The 19,526-nt window shown below is 39.2% G+C and overlaps 2 protein-coding genes across 2 annotated transcripts in view; both read right to left on the reverse strand.

Annotated features, from left to right (window-relative positions):
• The window catches only part of LOC106958764 (ras-related protein Rab-37-like), a 12,270-nt gene extending 5,618 nt beyond the window's left edge, over positions 1-6,652 (reverse strand). The window contains exons 1-6 of the mRNA XM_015050837.1: positions 6,132-6,652; positions 1,351-1,461; positions 1,128-1,169; positions 890-956; positions 621-673; positions 303-368 (exon numbers count right to left, since the gene is read on the reverse strand). Of these exons, the coding sequence (XP_014906323.1) occupies positions 303-368; positions 621-673; positions 890-956; positions 1,128-1,169; positions 1,351-1,461; positions 6,132-6,287 (495 nt within the window). The 5' untranslated portion in view covers positions 6,288-6,652. The remainder of the gene's footprint in view (positions 1-302; positions 369-620; positions 674-889; positions 957-1,127; positions 1,170-1,350; positions 1,462-6,131) is intronic.
• A 10,818-nt stretch (positions 6,653-17,470) lies between these two features.
• On the reverse strand, positions 17,471-19,051 carry mrpl27 (mitochondrial ribosomal protein L27). Its single transcript, XM_015050845.1, has 4 exons — positions 18,940-19,051; positions 18,563-18,691; positions 18,390-18,457; positions 17,471-18,020 (listed from the first exon to the last, which is right to left on the reverse strand). Exons 1-4 carry the CDS (start codon positions 18,992-18,994, stop codon positions 17,814-17,816), a joined length of 459 nt encoding a protein of 152 aa, XP_014906331.1. The 5' UTR covers positions 18,995-19,051; the 3' UTR covers positions 17,471-17,813.
• Positions 19,052-19,526: the final 475 nt, after the last annotated feature.

Below are 19,526 nucleotides of genomic sequence, written 5' to 3' on the forward strand. Positions count from 1 at the left end.
AAAATTTTCCCTTTAAGTTAAAAAAAATTTTTAACTGTTTTTTTTTTCCCAAAAATTGGGGGTTTTTTTTTTTTTTTTTTTTTTTTTTACAGTGTGGTATTTTGACAATACCTTTAAGCTCCGCATCTTGAAGGTTGGAATACCTCTACGCTACCATCCTGATCTCTGGCTTGCTATTAACATATCTGAACACCACATCCAAACTTAGCAACTTAGCAACTTCCGCTCTGTTTCACCGAAGCTCACAACCTTCTGCGTGTACTTCCATTACATACCGAGCTCCGCAAACATCGCCTTCTCACCTTGTTGCCCAGCAACATGATGACTACGTCGGTCTGTGCATACTCATGGATTTCTGTTAACCACGCCTGGACGGAGAAAACGAAACAAACACACAGAGAAGGTGGTTAGCGGTGTGTTACAGGGTTCCCGCAGGTAGACTCTCACACAGATGTTTGACAACGGCCCGCGCTGCACATGTGACCGTAGGGTGGGAAAATGTGCAAATATTTGCTCTAATAACGTGGCGTTTTACGTTGACCTACGCACGAACAGGTCTTACTAGTTTCCAGGCCCCCTGGTTACTTTATGTTTTCGTCGCTGGCGAGTGTGAGACTCACCCTGATGTTGTCGAACGACGATTTGTTGGTGATGTCATACAGAAGCAGCAAAGCTTTGGAAAGGAAAGAAAGAAAGAAAGAAAGAAAGAAAGATAGAAAGAAAGAAAGAAAGAAAGAAAGAAAGAAAGAAAGAAAGAAAGAAAGAAAGAAAGAAAGAAAGAAAGAAAGAAAGAAAGAAAGAAAGGAGCAAATCACGGGTCCGCATGAATGCCTGCGTACAAAGCGCGAGCAGAACTTTGTAATTCACGTTGTGATTCATTCATTCTCACCATGTGCGTCTCTGTAATATGCGTGAGTCACACTTCTGAAGCGTTCCTGTCCTGCTGTGTCCCAAATCTGAAACAGAAACCACTCTGATCTGCTTCTAATCGTCTGTTGTCTTCACGTACATAGCAAAGGAAGTTGAAATAAATAAATAAAACAAAAAAAAAAATCAGCTAATGTAGGAAGACTCTATTACTCGTGAAGTAAATTCATTGCCTGTTAAAAGCCGATGTGAACACTGACCTGTAGTTTGACTTTTACGTTGTCAACAGTTACCTCTTTATTCTGAGGGGGGAAAAAAGGGACAAATGAGAAGGGCAAGAATAAATAATATGATTAGAGAGGAGCTGACACTAAGAAAAAACCAATAAAACAAAAACAAAACAAGTTTCTTAGGAACACGAGTGATGGCATCGAGATGGGAGAAAGTTTTCGGTCTCCAGTAGTTTGTGGATCCCAAACGTACCGTGAATCCAATTCCAACTGTGGCAGAAAAGGAGCCTGGGATGAATTTGCCCTGGTCAAACTGAACCAGAAGAGAGGTCTTCCCTACGCCGCTGTCCCCGACCAAGATTGTCTGCAAGAAATCATAACAAAAACACAAATATTAAGGATTTTTTTTTTTTTTTTTACAACCATCAGTAACACACCTTCACCCCATGCTTGCTCAGGAGGAAGAACGTGCTGAAAACAACGCAATCCACACGTTTTCCTTCAGTGGGCAAGATTTTAATAAATGGCGTTATATAATAACATATTCTGACTTTGGTTGTACTCTAATTTAGAAGGTATTCCATATTTCCATATTACAAGTAAATATATTCTTGGTGACAATACTTTTCTCTGCTTTAACTTCTTAAAATCTATTAATACTTCAGCTACGAACAAAGATCTGCGTCATCCAAGAAATTTCTTTTTTTTTTTCCCTCTCTCTCTCTTCCCCCCTCCGAGCTCCTCGAACAATGATAATAATAATTTTTCTAGGAGTTCCGCCGTGCACCGCTCTCGCAGCGTGACTCATAAGCTGGAGAATGTAACCTTCAAGGCAATAAAAATAAATAAATAAATAAATAAAAATCACTGAAAGACAGCTTTCAGAAGCACCCAAGTCAGTCGCCAGGGACACCAATCAATTCGTCATCTTTGTTTGAGCTGCTTTTCATTTATGGAGTCTCAACGAGGTCCCGCTCCCTCCCCCACAGACGTAACGCTGTCCAACTGAGTCACTGACGGCAAGTGAAGTGAAGCTGCTCTGGCATCTGGGCTTAGAATTAGACAACCAGGGTAAATACTTACTTTTATTATTTTAATAATGCCATTACAGTGTTCAATTGACATCTTGAAATTAGTCCGCTAGCTAGATACACAGCTTTTCGTTTTCGTTTTGAGACGTTAGCATCGTTTCAGACGTTAGCAAACTTCAAGTTCTAGTTCTAAAGATATTCATGAGTTCAAACCCCACTATTTTATCACTGGCCACACCCGTGTCTTTGTTGGGTTTTCTTTTTCTTTTTTTTTCTTTCTCCGAACTCCACTTCAAAATTCATAATCTAAAATCTTCCAAACATCACATGAATCTGTACAGAAGAAAGCCGTTTAATGCGTATGACTGTGCTAATAGACAGTAGATGGGGGGGAAATGAGTCTGTATCATCAAACCCCTCTGGGGACTGGAAGCAATTACCTTGAAAGTTGCACAGACTTTCTGGAAGAGGATTTTACTTTCATGTGTCAGAGAGGAAGAAAGAGAGTTGTGTTGTAGGGTTTTTACTCTGCCTCAGGGTTTCCTTTTTATTATCATGATTATTTCTGAGTCTTTCTCTTGTTCATGCAACTGGACATGGCTGCCTTCTTGCTGCCTTAATTTGGCAAAATTAGAGAATTGAAATCGTCGCTGCCTCTCAGGACAACAGTTTCCATATTGCTTCTATTTCTCGCTGCGGATAAGCAATTAAAAGATGAGAATTTGAAACCAGAGGATATTGCAACCTGGCATCTGTCAAACACACAGATGTGCATATGCATGTTTGTTGTTGTTGTTGTTTTATTTGTTTTTTTTAATCAATCAATGACATACTATGTGCTGTTTCACCGAAATCAGACCCAAAATATGAAGACAAAGGTTCGTTCTGGTGTCTTTCGTCTCATCGTTGACAAAACTCCAGAGATTCAATGTGGCGTTTGGGTCAGGTTTGTTTCCAGGCCGATGAAAACAAAGTGACACCGCGGTTATTAAAACAGGTGCTTGTACGTATGGGCACAGTAAAGTATGAAGCGCTCTAAAGTTTCCAGCATTGATTTCGGACTCTGTAAAAAACACAGCGAACCTACACCAGCAGCACACGGAAACGTTGGACTACACTTCTCACAATTGTTGGCAGTGGGAGACAAATGCGAAAAGATTAGAAACAGAGAGACGGAGTGGGAAGATTTAGAAACCAGAGGGATGCAGAACAGCTGGGCAAGAGTGAAGAGCAAGGAGACCGATGGAAGGTAGCTAATTAACAGATGAAGCACAGATACACATGAAAAGTGTGTATCTGTCAGTGACCCAGAAGGCAGACGGACAAACGGAGGCGGGCCAAGATGGCAGACAGAAGCATCTGTGCTGCGCACATGTATAATTACTGTCTCTGTCTCTTCAGAGAAAGAATGACTTGATTTTACCCTAGTTTGCCATGAAATGCACCTGCTGCTGTTGCAGAGGAAATGAGTGTGGCTATTTTATTTGTGCACACTTTATTTTGAAGAACAAATAAGAAAAAGAAAAGATTACAATATAATCCAATAAAGAAAAAAAAATCCTTACAACCAAAGTCCGTTTGAGTGGTATATTTTTGTCTAACTTATGGATTCTCTTACAACCTGCCAGCCTTTCAAGTGAATAGCGCTTAATGCGTTTAATGACTTAAAGTAGACGCGATTAATCTCTTTGACTTCCTCCAACCCACACATTTGGGCTTTCGATGTGGAAATCCTGATCCAGTTTCTCCCACTTTTTCCTCCTCCTCAGCTGCTACTTCAGTAATGAGCCCTTCGTTACGTTTCTGCCGCCTCTTCTCGTGTTTCAGAAACTTCGATAGGGATTTTTCTATCAACAGGCCTTTCATGTTCTGAAAAAGATCTCCAAATAAGCACCTAATGCAACCCTGAAACCAGTGCAGTAATTCGGCATGAAATGCAACAGGATGTGGCGATAGATTGTTTTTCGTCTGTGACGTTTTGTAATGCTTGGTAGAGAGTAAAATGGCAATAAATCGATTTAAGTATGATTGCACACTCCGTAAGTTTCAAAGATTTATAACTCATTTATAATTATCCCAGAATGGCTGGAAATTGGTCAAAATTCAGTCAGCAAGTCTTGCCAGTCTTGTAGCATATGCTTAAAACATTTCTCTTTTTAGTCATTGCTGGCTCTTGTGCTGTCGTGTCAGTTGACTGCGAAGCACTTTGTGATTTTTTTTTTATATAAATAACGTCCTGCTTACTTGCCTGCTCTGAGAGGCTTATTGTCAACCCTTGAAACCAAATCCTGCCACATTTTGACTCATTTTGACTCATTAGTGCTTGGATTTGATCTCAAATAGTTAGCTTCCTGTGACATGGTGCTCCATCTCGTTTTTATTCCTTTTTTTTTTTATACATACACAATCCTCAAATTGTGGCCCGGACTGTTGGAAGCAGTTGCTCTCGAAGGGCATTGTGACCCCGCTCTGTTTACTGCCGTCTTGTTTGGCAGAGCCGGGAATTTAATGGTTGAGAAGCAAATCCACAAACAGATTGAATCAGTGTTTCACTGTTAGCACAATGCAGGGGTCCAGTGTAGCTTTTAGCATATAAAAAAGCCCGAGGGTAGCTTTTTCACCAATATTCTGTCCGTTCTTGTACTTCATTTTGTCTCTATTTTTGGAAAGAAGTGGCTTATTTGGTGCTTTTCTCGACAAACGGTGGTTGCCTGAATGTCTTTAGCTCACCGGTGGTGACATTTCTCAGGAAGGAACAATACATGCCCTTCCTGGACACCCCTGGATGTTGTTCTCAAAACTTCCTAAATGCATCCAAATCTCTCACTTTGTGGTTCTGGACGATCAAGAAAACTGATCCTTTAATCAATATCAGTAACAGGGAGATAGGTGCAGAACAACGATAGCTGTATCATGTTTATTTCTAACACAAGAAGCAGCAGCAGTCAGTTTGCTGATTGGTGAAATAAAAAAATGATTTCAGCCAATTTTTTCTTTTTTTTTCACAGCTTCATTTCTGTTGATAAATTACTGTCGTTCAGTTAACCGTGAATCATGCTCACACACACTCCCACACACACACATGTCTTCGGGGGTCATCAAAGTGCTTTTGGTTAACATACAATCAGGTCCATTTCACGTCCAATCTGACCGCCGGCTTTTAAGACAGTCGGTCTCCTCATCTTGTCTCAGAGAGACACACCGCATCCACTCAGAGAGAGTTGAGGGGGCTTATCTCGTTGGGTGCTGGGCGGTGAAAGAGGGGTGTAGTGTGCTGCGGACTGAAGCCAGCTGAAGGCTTTTTGAGTTTAAGCTCATGGAGAGCTTGGTAACTCGATGTGACATTTGACTGAAGCCTAAAGGGACTGTTTTTTCCCCCTCTCTCTTTCTCTCTGTTTATGTTTTTTGCTCCACTGACAGTGAAGCCTCTGAGGCAGCAGGACGGAAGAGATTCAATGTACTGTTGCACTTTATAAACCACAGACTAACACAGCTAACACAGTCCTATAGGAACTTAAATGGGGAGAAGAATGGGAATGTTACATTTAACCTAATTGTGCAGATTTTCATCATTTCTTTCCCCTACGTTTTGATGGTTTGTGTGAAATGTTCCTCTTGTGGGGAGAATAAAAACAACAGCTAATCCTCGGAAGTAATTTTTTTTTTATTTTTTAATAGAATTGGCCTCTTTTAAAGCCTTCTTTTATTCTCCGGCAGAGTGGAACATTAAGCTGACAGCATCACCCCCCAGAAGGAGAGGGTATGGTCGGTGCTGGGAGTTGATCGGATGCCTGAGTGAGTCTGGAAGGAGACCAACTCCAGAGAAAACTGCATCAAAGTCCGGATCAGCACCACGGACAGCGCCGAGCTACAAGCGGAGCCGATGACAAATTAGCCAAAAATAAATAAATAAATGTTGAAAACACAAACAAATAAACAATAATAATGGTTTAAAAAAAGATTTTAAAAAAGGAGAAATCTTGCCTCCAGCAGCTTTGTTTACCTTATGCACCAGGTCTTCGTCGTAGCTCGGGGCTGGCGGGGTCTTCGCCTGGTTCTCCGTGTTCTCTCCGGAGCCGTAGCCGCTGTCGGGGTTGATCTCCGGGTATGCCGTCTTGTAGCACGCCGAGATCGGCTCCATTGACTCCATCCGCTCCATCCCGGACGTGCTCTCCCACACCGCGCCGCTGAAACGACAGATCCGCGGAAAACCCGGAGAGGAGAGGGAGACAGAAAGAGCTGAGAAACTACGCACCGACCAGAACCTCCCCCACGCAGCACCACGGTCTCAGTGCTGTCCTCCTCCTCCTCCTCCTCCTTCTCCTCCTCCGGGTTCTCCGCGCTCCTAAATAAGCTCCTCCTTGGGGGTGAATCACTTTCTACATCACTTAACATTAAAAAGAAAAAAAAAAGAAAGAAAAGAAAAGACGCGTCGTGATGGTTAACACGCACGACGCTTGACGCGATGTAACAGCTGGGCGGAGGATGGAGAGAGCAACACACTGAGTTGGAAATTGTGTGGATGATTTGGACGTTAGCATGAATGGAGGAGCAGAAGCTATGGAAACACGTTAGAGGATTTATTTGTATTTTCTTAATCAGTAGTTCCCTTGCATTTCGACTTGAGGACAACAAAATGACATTGAAAGGGACTCGTGGAACTTACTGAAATGCTGTTTAACAAAGCGATAAAACAAACATTGACAGCTTAGTGACTCTATAAGCAAAAATATTACTGGTCCTTAACAATAAATGTAGCAGATAACTTCAGTTTTACATCTCTGAATATGATCTATTTTTCTCAGTTCTTTAACTGAAGCTTGTCTTTACCCTGTCCAGTTTTAGATGAATGACTTAAGATCCATCAGTGAGCAGCATTCGCTCCAGGGCACACTCCAGAGAACAGCATCACTGATAGAGAGATAGTATCTCATATTGAGATAACTATCTCATAATGAAATACTATTTTGTAGTATCTCATTATATCTCATTACTATATAATGAGATATAGTATTATATTTCATATAGTAATGAGATATAATACTATCTCAATATAATAAGGTAGTTATCTCATTATAACCATCATGAGATAGATACTATCTCAATACAATGAGAAAACATCTCGTTATATTGAGATAGTATTATATCTCATTGTTAAAATAAGATGTAATAATATCTCATTATACAATAATGAGACATAATGAGATACTACAATATAGTGTTTCATTATAATGAGTGAATGGGAATGTTCTGTCGTTGATCCTCGCTGTTCTTAGGAATGAGATCTGTTAGTTTGTCTGAGGTAATACTGGAATGCTGGGACATTGAATTAAAGCAATATTCTGTCCTTGGTGAAATATTTTTCACATTTCCTCTAAAATGTACCTGTTTTTTTTTTTTTAATTGTACTAATGTTCATAAAGTGTACTTCATTATCAATTAAAATAAACCAAAAGATTAATTGGAACATACTTTGATCACAGTACTAATATATAAAATATATGATGCTTATATATTTAGAAAATATTCTAAATATATATGTAATTCGATAAAAAAAGGTACTCTTAAGATATACACTGACAAAAGTGATAATAAACAAAGATTACTTTTGAGATATGGTTCAGCAGTTTTAAATTCTAAACTAATGAAACATGCCTGGACCAAAAAGATGTTACCTCTAGAAAAGACTGAAAAACAATGTGAGCACAGGGACATGTTTAACTTTTAGGCGTGTCCTCTAATCAGCATTACCAGTATTTTCAAGTGAATGAACAAATTACTGCTCCATATTGAACTAGTTGAACTAGTTTCACATTTTTGCCCAGCTAGTTGAATAAAAAGTTTGATAACACATTTGTTGAATAGCGGTGCCACTTTTGTCAGCCAGCTGCTACTGAATACAGCATACTGTATTGTGAGGTAATCAAAAAATACAACAAAAAAACACATCCCGTGTTACTTGTTGTGCCTTTCTGAAGTAATTCAAAAGATATGTGTGATCTGTTTCGTTGGTCATTACTTTACCTCCCTCTGTCTGTGTGCACTTCCAGCAGCTTCCACTAGAGTTTGCAAAAGACTCAGCTTCAAAGTACCCATGTTTTATGTTTTTTGCCCCCAGAATGGGGGCAGGAGACGCACCCTCTCTCTCTCTGTCTCTCTCTCTCTCTCTCTGTCTCTCTCTCTACACGGTGTTAATATTTACTCACTGGCTCAGGACGGATAGTTAAAAAAACCCCAAACATAAAGACTGTTCCCTTGTAGTTCAAGTGGAAAGCAAGGACTCATTTGAAAGAGACGTTTATGTATGCAGAGGACAAACCCCGACTGATTACAGAGACTGAGAATATATATATTTCATATTTTTCTAACTTCTGGCTCCACCAGGGTCTCCTGCCATGGATCCGTTCCTGCTGACTGTCATCTTGGGTTCAGGTAAATCATTTGTCTTTGACTTGTTTCTGCGGACAGGATTGAACTTTGAGGACAAAACAATGTCACGTACGAATTCGCCGGATCGTTCTGTACGCTGTTTTAGACCGTCTTGCCGTAAGCTAGAAAACGTCAACGAGACTTGTTTGAGTCTGATCAACAACTTGAACAAGTTTGCGTGTGGATCTGTTTATCTGCCATAAACATTTTTTTCAAGCAGTTATTTAAAAATAAAGTTGCAGCCTCATTTAATTGAAATTAGTTTCCATACATGTTCTAATAGTTGACAGAAATTACTCTGTATTCTTTACTTTTTCCTTATTTTTGTTGCCTTAGTTTACAAAATTTTGCTCTGAAATTCCTTCAAACCATGGAAGCAATTTTCTTCCCCACGATAGACTTTACTGAAGTGTTTGCAAACTATGAAAGTGAGACAGTCTTCCTTCAAGTCCAATGCTTCTACAATAAGGAATTTTGTATTTCAATACTTTTAATATTACAAAAATTGTATTATTGCTGCTTATATTTGCGAAACACACCAGACTGACTCTGGGGAGGTAAAAGTGATGCACTGTGAAAATGTAAAATATTGCAGTGGAGCCTTTTTTAAACTGACTATCATGGACAACGATCTACAAAGTGTCACTTCCCGCGTGATATGTAACCACAGACTTCCACTGTTCACACAAATCTTTAAAAATAAGTCACAGCCACTTTAAGATGCTTTTCCTCAACCCTGCACGGACCAGCAGTGTGTTGTACGGCGGTTTAATTATCGACCTGGCCGCAAAAACAGACCTACTCATTACAAGACTCAGAAATAACAAAATGAAAGCACTCAAAGTTTAGTATTGTCACATGTGCGATCGAAATGTGACAAATTAACACAAAGACACAAAGGCACTGAGCTAAAAAAACAAAAAAAAAACAAAAAAAACAAAAAAACAAACCAAATGCAAACGGCCTAACACTAACATGAGTCTCAACCAAAAAATAGAAAAAGAACAGACACTTATTTGGCAAGACCTGAGCAGCAACAATAATAATAAACAAACTCAGCAGAAAGAAAACACAAGTGAGAGCCAAAACACAAACACAAGAGCTGTTTCCACAATGCAGATTGAGAGGTCGTTTTGAAGACGGACAAGAAAAAGGAATGACGACAAATGCAATTGACAAAAATCCCAGAAGGATTTTTCTTTCTTTCACCGATTTCTCCGCACAAATAAGTGATCTAAACTGTCAGATCACAACGATGCTTAAACAAATAAAGCTCAATACAAGCCTCTTAATAACACTTTATCTGTGCTTTATGTGCAGATGTTAATGAACAAGATTCATATTAACGACGTCTATTTAAAAAGTCTTGTCCTTGTAACCTAATGTGGCTAAATTACATGGAGGGAATATTTTCCCGTAAACGTAGAAGCATGTAATTCTAGTAAGATCTCATAAATTTGCTCAGAATCACCCAGACCTGTAACCTTTTAAAGTTTAATAAACTTTAACCAGTTGAAGGGATGAATGATTCTGCCATCTTTAAGAATCCGCAGCGGTGCCGTGAACATTTAAACAAAGCCATTCAAAGTGTTTTTAAAGGGTGACTTTATTCATTTAGCTTTATATTTGAAAATATCTTAATCCCATCTGCATTTGCTGTCCTTGTGGATAAGAAAAACACAACTCCGACCTCCACCTGCTGCGTCGACACGTATTCCGTGCTGTTTGAGTTGTGAACACGGTGCAGAAATGACACACATAGAATATTAAAAAACCTGACAGCTGAAATCTAAGAAAAACAAAGCTGAGCATAGGCTCACCCTCGTCCCGTGGCTGAGCCACATTGCTGCCTTCTCTATGCCGATTGTGCTTTCCTCATCTTTCTGTCTTTCTGCTGAAGCTGTTTCATTGCGTTTCTCCTTAACCTCAGGGTCATGTGCAGTCTTCTGTTTAGTGATACTGTTGCTGGTGGTGGTGCTCTACAGAAAGGACCTACTTTGCTGCAGACTGGGGCCCTACAGGACACAGGAATATGCAGTAAGAAGGAACACCGGTTCCACATGCTCCAATATCCTAACACTGACTTTGGTTGTACAATAAGATATAAAGTGAAATCAGGCTGAGGGATGGGGGGCATTAAACTTACATAGTAAAGTGTAGCGGTTTAACACCATGGAAACAGGGTTTTAGCCCGTCATGCTGACATGCTTTTTAAACATGGTCTGAAAAAGCTGTGCCATAAACTGTGACTCAGTTTATTGGTGGCAAAATCTAGCACTAAGAGCAAAGTGGTCATAACTGTCTTCATGCTGTAGGATTTTTTTTTTTTTCCAGTTTGCGTCAATATCAAATGTGAAATGAATGTCAACACATTTTTCTTTTAGTTTAAAATATATTTAAAACTAAAAGAAATATAGTTTGAAAGGTAGTTAATAAAGGTTAATAAGTAACCTTTATTACAATGAAGGTTATTACATCTCATTGTAATGACCTCGATTTTTTTTCATAAATAGATGTCAGTTGTGACCTTACATATTTTCATATTGCAGTAGTATTTACAAAAAACAAACAAACTATTTTTAGTTCTTCCTTATGAGAATATCATTCAAATCTTTCTTTAGAGCCAGAATTTGGACCAAGAGTCCAAGAGTAAAGACTGTTTTAATCTAAAAATTAAAATCATAGCAGATACGATATGCAATTCTGTAATAATTACAGTTAATAAGAGTTGTGTTCTATCAGTAAGACTTTTTAAATGTATTACAATATCAGGCACCAGTGTCCAGCACTCCTGAACACTTAAGAGTAGTGTGAAAAAGTATTTATATTTACAGAAAATGATTAAAAAGAAGCAAGAATTCTGAGTTTAATATCAGAATCCTGACTTTTTTTTAGTACAATTTTGACTTTACAGTGAGAAAAAAAAGCAATGTATGTGTGTCTTTTTGTTCTTATGTATGTAAACCTTTGCTTTCAACTGCACTTAGAGCACAAATGTATCTAATCTCGCTGTGGGTTTGAATTTCATTCACAGAATGAGCTGCCCCAGTACAGCAGCAGACATTCTCTCATCGGCATCGCCCACGGTGGGCACAGCGCCGCCTTGAATCAGCGAGCGACAGGATCACAGGTAAGAAGTGTCACTTAGGATTCTTAAAAAAAAAAAAAACCTAACGCTGTGCATGAGAGCTGAAAATGAAAATGCCTCGTTTGGCTTCTTCTCTATTCGTTCCTCAGCTTCCTGGAACGCTGTTTATCATCGGAAAACCAAACGACTACCACCTGCCTGGCCCGCAGCCACGACTGCCGTCTTACGAAAGCGTGCGGAAGAAGGACCGCCAAAGACAGATCCACAGCATGATTGCTCAGCGCTTTGGCCTGGGTGGCAGCCACGATGAGGTAAAGTCCTTCAGTTGTCCACTTTTAAAGAATCAGCGGTCACTTTTCCCACAGGCGCGCCAGTGGGAAAAGGCCTTTTTATGGAGCAGCTTTAATGCTGTACACATCTGATTGCACAACGCAAGAAGCCTTGAAGCACCACAGCTACTGCCACCCTGATTAGCTAAAAACAGGAAGCTGAGGCTATGGTGGCTGCCATATCAACTCTCTATGGTCTGCTTTAAAGGAACCAGAGTTCGTTTAATCAGATCGTTTGCTCAGATGTAAAAGCTCATCGGAGCCGAACACGCAAACTCAAGCCCGCCTGAAAATGTGTCCTCACTTTCAAAATGAAAATGGATTATGAAGCACACCAAAGAGAACAAGTACAACCAAAACAGAAAATAGTGAATTCTCTAGTCCAATCAAACTGAGTCTTCCAGATAGTAGAGTCAGAATTTGGCATAAACAACACGATGGAGTCATCCTGTCTTGCATCAGGTTGGTTGAAATGGTGTGATAGCTTTGTGGATTTTTTTCTTGTAATTCTTAGATTTAGACCCCTTTGTTTAAACCCCACAGTCTGCCAGAGTATCAACTATGTTCGTCCCTTTAAGGTGACAGTGTGGCATCGTAATGCGTAAAGTCACAAAGCTCAAATCATTACCATGAGCTTTTGAGGGTACGATGAATTATGAAAATAAACAGCAGTTTTAAAAAATAAAAAAAAACCTAACATTTTTCAAAAATAAGTTTTTGGTGTTTATTCGTCTGTATCACAATTTTGTAAAACTGCAAAGGGAACACTTTCTTTGCATTGCACGGGTCACATGATCAACAACCGGATGTCACTGCTGGCGGAAGAGACGAAGCGGATGACAGGAAGTGGTAGGATGATGATGGCGTGGCATGCTTTTTAATGACTTATCACGTGAACAAACTTGCAAACGCGTTATTCTAATTGCGTTTCTTATTTAACAGAAACGCCGCAGTTGTGAAATTGTGTTTTTTTCCCACCCCGACACTAGTGGAATATCGACAACATCTTGCGCACATTTGCAGTTGAAGCGCAGCTGCAAATGTGCAGCCAGCGAATCTGCAGCAACTGACCAAACTGTCTTTTTTCAGTTTTACTGCGTTGAATGTGTGATATGATAAATTCAGGTTGTTCTGCAGGCAAAATCTACTACGAGCTTTGTGTACCTAATAAGGTGGCCACTGGTTGTATAACATATATTTTTGCTCTGATGTTTCGTTAAACCAATTTAAGCATCAAATTCTTTCACAATATCTGATCTGTTGGTTTGCAGACATCACATACATATATATTTTTTTGTTGTCTTATTTCGTTCCAGCCGCCACCAACATACGAGGAAATATTTTCTTCTAATCCACAAGCTTCTCCAACCAACGATCAATATTTGGACCTTCACCTGTCCATAAACACCTCACACTCGTGTGAAGAAGCACGTGGCACAGCGGCGCAGAGTTAAGCTTCTGTCTCCCCGACGGGCAGAGAAGACCCCCGCTGCCAAGACATTTCTACTGTTTCTGTTAACTGAACGGCCATTTGAGTCAGAGCTGATGAATCTGTTCAATTCTTGGGGGTTATTCACGTGTTAATGACTCTGACTCAAGCTGTGCACTCCTCCAGCCTGAGTCGAGAATGACTGTGCTGCCTTCTCGCTTTTTCAAAGGGTGGCTCAAAACGAGCCTGACAGACATACGATGATTAGCAAAAAGGGCACAAGCCGTTGTTGAAGGTGCCAGGTTTTTCTAAAGTAAAAAAGTAAAATAATTACTTGTGGCACTGAAATTTCAGTGCCACAGATTCACAAAGATTTTTCACAATTCAACTAAAACGAAACAATTTTGTCAGATGAACCAAAAAAAGAAAAATAAAAGAAAAAATCTGCATCAATCTGTTGTTATTAGTGCATATGGAGAATATTTGATTTCACGTGCCTTTTCAACATTCACTCTTCTTGGTTGCTGTATTAACATTAATAATAGCAAATCTGATGATGAATTTAGCAGTGCATGTTGGATTTTCTCAACTTCGTTTGTAAATTGTTGTTAATAAATGCACTTGGTTTATTTGGCACCTCAACATCCCAAAAGCACATCAGCAGGTCCTCCTCTGAAAAGCTAATAAAAACCCAAATGAATGTGTGGCAGTGGACTAGTTGAATCCAACTATGATGCTGTGGAGTGACCTTAAACAGGCCGTTAATGGAAAACCTTCCAGAGTGACTGAACTGAAAGCAATAACGAGTGAACTAAATTCCTGAGCAGTGACTTATTACCAGTTTTTACAAATGCGCTACGTCCTAGAAGATGACAAATAGCTAAATTGTGTGTTTTTCACAGCACTCAATGTTGGATCAAGCATAGAAATACTGCAAACTCTGTTATTAAGTTGCTCTGATATTATAGTGGAGTGTGTTTCAACTCATGCAGTTTTATGCAATTTTCATCGCTGCAACTACATGCTTCTTTTTCCATCCACAAGTGTTAAAGTTCCCCTTTCAGCTCCTTCAGACTTGCTACTTGTTGCTTCTGCAACAATTAGCAAACACCTGGTGAAACTGCACATAAGTTGAGCTCATTATTAGAGCTGCTTCTCAGTGAAACAATGGTAAAAACGCTGTTAAAGGGTTAATAGAGGAGCACTGTTGCGCGACTTACTGAAGGCGGAGTTTCAGAAAGAGCGGGAGGTTTTAAAGAGACAGAGGCCCAATTTCAAGGCGTTAAATTACGAACTCAAATTTTATATAAATATGTAGCATTTTTATAACAACTGAAGGGAACATAGTTACCTGACTGTGCTATGAAATGGCACTAGGGTGAAAAAAATGAACTAATCTAATAATCTAATCTGATCTTTCACCAGGAGTTTATCCAAGAGTGAATATCAAAAAGCATTTTGATATTCAAACAGGTTTCTTTATGGTAAATCATCAATGGTGCAAGGTGGAAGATGTTCTGTTATTGATCTACTCTTAAGATTCTTAGCGAAGATGCCAAGTGTAGGGAGCTTTGTATCACCTGAGCTGAGTCCGGCTTGATACCAGTAATGCCACTAGTTATGTATGTGTCTGTCATAAACTCTGTTGTCAAAGCATGTAGACTTGGGGGTTTTTATGGAAATGCACCATGAAAAAAGAGCCAGTCTGGTAGGGTCTTGTTTGCCGAAACTTTAACACGGTTGGATTCATTGGTCACTGTTAAAATAGGGAAAGTATGGCAGGACAGAGTTACTCTTTAACCGGGATCAAACATTCACCAAAGGAAACCACAAACCACACACCGACTGAAGGTACATATGATGCCTTGCCATGGCAAACATACCGGCCTTTTATATTTTGTCAAATTGTAACCACAACGTCCAATGTATGTTACTGGTAAAACATAGGTCAGAGTTCTGATTTGGTTTTCCGGATTTTTTTTTATTTTATTTTTTACAGATAATCTGAAACGCGTGGCACATATTTGCATGTGTCAATACTTGGTAGAAGCACATATTGCAGCAAAGACAGCTGCAAGTCTTCTTTGGGTATATCTCTACCAGCTTCTTACATATCGGGAAACAAAAATCTTGTACGTTCTCTCCATATTTTGCCACAGATTTTCAATTTGATTTAGGTCTGAACTTTGATTGTGCCATTCTAGCAAATGAAAATCCACTCATGCAGCTCAGGTTGTATTTTCAGTGTCTTCCTTCTGCTACAAACTGAATTTATACCCCAGTCTCTTGTCAGCCTCTAACAGATTTTCCCCAGGATTGTTGTGTGTTTACGTTAAATCCGTCTTCCCGCTAGTTTTCATCAACTTCTTTGCCCCTTGCAGAAGAAAAGGACACCGCCATGTTTCACTGCTGGAATGCCGTTTTCAGGGTGATACACATGATTAGTTTCCTTTCAAGAAATGGTTATTGTGAAACTTTAACTGGAACTTTTTATGGCTTTCTTGCCACTCAACTGTGAAGGTCATATTTGTGGAGTCCACAACTAGTAGACGTCCATTTGACTGATTCTCTTACATGAGCCTCGAGTCTCTGCAGCTCCACAAGTTTGCAGTCGTGACCAAACTTTTTCCATTTTCCAGATAATGGTTTGAACAAAACTGTCATGTTTAAATATAACCAAACCCTGCTTTAAACTTCTAGTTCATTTTAGAATTTTGTTTCAGACTTGTATGGCTCCACCATAGAATAAAACACCTTGATTTTTATGGTTATAAAGCGAAACAGTTCCAAGGATAAATAATTTTATAAGGCATCAAACCTAGAAAAAGGTTTATATTACTTCCAGTCATAAACATGTTGGTTAAATTTTTAAAAATCTACTTTCAAGAGCTGAACGAAACAGCAAAAAGTTAATAATTTAAAAGAAATTCAGGTTCTTGTGTACGGATATTTTCAGTGAATACTGTGGGACACAAAGTGACCTACAAGTTTCCAAAACAGAACATAAAAACAATATGTGGGATACTCCTCTAATCAATCATTCCTCTTTTTTTCACTTAACGATGGCATTCAACCTCCCTACTTTACACCAAGCCTCACCCACACTCCCTCTGCATACCACCGACTTCAGATAACTGCTACTTTTTTTTTCCTTCTCCAGCTTCTGGTGAAAGCTTGCTCAGAGACAAAATACCATTTGGTCAATCAGCTGTTACGGTTTTCGCTCACTTTCGGAAGAAAGTAAAGATTAAAGCCTGAAAAACGGCGTCAAACTCTCAACTTTATAAACCCGCCTCCAGTTAGCTGTGAAGTGGTGAATGTGTGACACCTGCTGGCCAGTGTAGGGAGTGCAGCTTTTGGAGAACGGCAATATTTGGGTGAGGATTACTACTGGAAACAAACAAGAATTAAGACGAAAAACACACCCTTAAATCAACTTATAATGAATGAAATACTGATGCAAAGAGAAAGAGGGTGTGATTTAACATAAACAGTAGCAAAATTCTAAAAATCACCAGCTCTTGGTCTGTGAATAGGCTGAATATTACTAAAAGTATACTTACAGCATATCTGTTTGCAGTTTGCAACAGTAAGAGTGGAGGTTAAAGGAAAAATGATTACGTTATGAATTAAAGATCGTGCGACCCCTGGGGGTCAAATGAAAAAATGCAAAAAAAAAAAAAAAAATTACAGGTGTTCCTTAAAATCAAACTCCTGACTTTAAGTAACAGCCACCAGAGAAAACCTGCAGTGACTAAAAAAAAAAAAAAATAAAAATAAAAAAAATAATACATTTTATTTCAAAGGCGCCTTTCTGGCACTCAAGGACACCGTACAAAGAGCAAAAGTAACAGCAACAATAAAAATATAGCAATTAAAAGTAGATTAAATAAATACACAAGAATGTATCTGTATGAAATCTATATATAAATCTATGTAAAAAAAAAATCTATATAAAAATCAAGCAAACCAATTGTGTCATATTGAAAAGGCAGATCTAAAAAGGTGTGTTTTAAGTTCGGTTTTAAATTTAAATCATGCCATCCAGAAAAAAAGCAAAGTCATTCAGCATTAAGACTTTTACTTATAAAACTTTATTACAGACGATGATCAGCTGTGTCATCTAACTAGTCTATCATGCACAGCAATCTGTGCATCAGGAACTATTATAAATACATAAATGACAGACTAATTTAATTTTCTTAAATGAGAATTAGTTCTGAATGCAACAGGAAATATATCAAAGCAACACTGAAGAAGGGTCTTTTAATTATGTTCAGCTCTATGAGAAGTCAGGATTGAACTGTCAGTGTAATCAGCAGCCAGACTAAGAGTCAGTTCAGTCCACTGACTTTTCTGTAGCTCTACCGAAAAGAAAAATACAAAGTCCTTGGTTGCACTCCAGCTCTTTCAGACCAGGTCCACCAGTTTGAATTTGCCCTCCTGTTTCACTGGCATCACGTTGATGAAGGTCTTGTAGAGCACGACTCCTTTGGGCAGCTTGGTGATGACGCGGGTGACCTCGGGGTTTCGGGGCGGTGGGATGTAGACCTCCTTGGTGAACCTGACGTGGCCGTCCTCCAGTGCAAAGAGGGTGTTGTTGGTTCCCAGGCCAACCTGCAGGACAATCATAAAACTACCAACAATACATCAAAACTCCCCAACTGAATGCAAACTGCATGTCACAGCTACATTTAACGTCATAATAAACAACTTCCTGCACAGCATACGATATTAGTTCTCAGAGCAAAACAAGGCGCTGTGACAGCAAGGCTTCTGTAAGATTTTTAAGGATAATATGATTTAATCCGTTTAAAGCCCAAGTCAGTTAACGACATATTTGCGAACTTCTACAGCAAGGTTATTGCAGCATACAGTAAATTAATAATTACCTGCTTTATTTAACTATCAAATCTCTCTCAAGCTGAATTAGCATTGAAATTTCATCTCTACATCCCTGGATAGAAAAAAAAAAGGGTTACTCACATGTGCTCCAGGGTGATACCTTAACTTCCTCTGTGTTGCAAGGATGTTCCCAGCATGTACAAAGCTGCCTTAAGAACATAGCATAACAAAATAATGATCAGCACAATGTGGAATACATGCTTTGAAGATCATTTCAGAGCTTCCAGAGGTGTTCAGATGGGGGCAAATATTACCATCCACTTTCTTAAAGCCAAACCTCCGGCCAGGACTCCTGCCTCCGAGGTTTTTTGAGCTGCCTCCGGCCTTCTTGGAAGCAAACCTCACCGAGTCCAGCAGGTAGGACTCACTGGAAACCAGAAGACCTAAAACCAACACAACACAGCTGAATGCTGCAAACACTGCTGAACTGGTTTGAGTGACGTTTCCAATGTGTTTAATTGACTGTCCCCAAGCAGAGGGCTAACTAGGTAGGTTAGCAAACAAAACGCTGTGCTAACAGAGAAAAGCTAACACCAGCGAACAGACAACGAACGGAACTACAAAATGTTCGCTTTTTTATTGCATTAAAATGCCCGTAAGGTGTTATAATTAACGTTAAGTTGTTTCATACCTGCTCTGGACTTCAGCATCAAGGACGCCAGCGCCGCCATTTTGAAATGTGTCATCAATACGCAATATCCTACGCGTCATATCCGTATCCTTCTGCTGAGTTCAGATACCTCGTACAACGTGCGAAACAGAACTCTCTATATCAAACGAGTGTCCAGATGGTTTTATGTTCATGCTATCGCATTACTTTATCTGGTCGAGTTACATCCGCCCTCTAAAATCATTAAATTTGTTGCGACTACTTTGAAATTGTGTGTATAACTCAGAATCTGAATTTGATCTCCATTATTAACTGTAGTGTAACTGGTGCTCCATTCACAATAACACTCCACAAGTTCATATTATATTAATCATAAACATAATATGAACATTATATATCGTCTTGGAAATTACTATCTATAAATCACTCAAATAATAACTTTAAATTCTATATAATCTAGTCAAGCTAGGTGGAATGCTGTCAGTTTGTATCTTTATGATTTTGGTCAAGCAAAATGATAAGACTGGTCGTTCTGTAGGCGATCCTGTCTTCTAAGATATCAAATGCTTGTCACGAGTAATATTCCATCTTGTCATGCCTTACTGAGG

This window comes from Poecilia latipinna, unplaced genomic scaffold (genome assembly GCF_001443285.1).
Source record: "Poecilia latipinna isolate Pla-1442-1.1 unplaced genomic scaffold, P_latipinna-1.0 Scaffold1012, whole genome shotgun sequence".
NCBI lineage: Eukaryota > Metazoa > Chordata > Actinopteri > Cyprinodontiformes > Poeciliidae > Poecilia > Poecilia latipinna.

Coding starts and splice junctions, on each gene's coding strand:
- mrpl27 (XM_015050845.1), bottom strand. CDS start 18,994: ATGACACATTTCAAAATGGCGGCGCTGGCGTCCTTGATGCTGAAGTCC. Junction 18,458..18,562: donor TGGCTTTAAGAAAGTGGATG/GTAATATTTGCC, acceptor TATGTTCTTAAG/GCAGCTTTGTACATGCTGGG. Junction 18,021..18,389: donor GGTATCACCCTGGAGCACAT/GTGAGTAACCCT, acceptor ATTGTCCTGCAG/GTTGGCCTGGGAACCAACAA.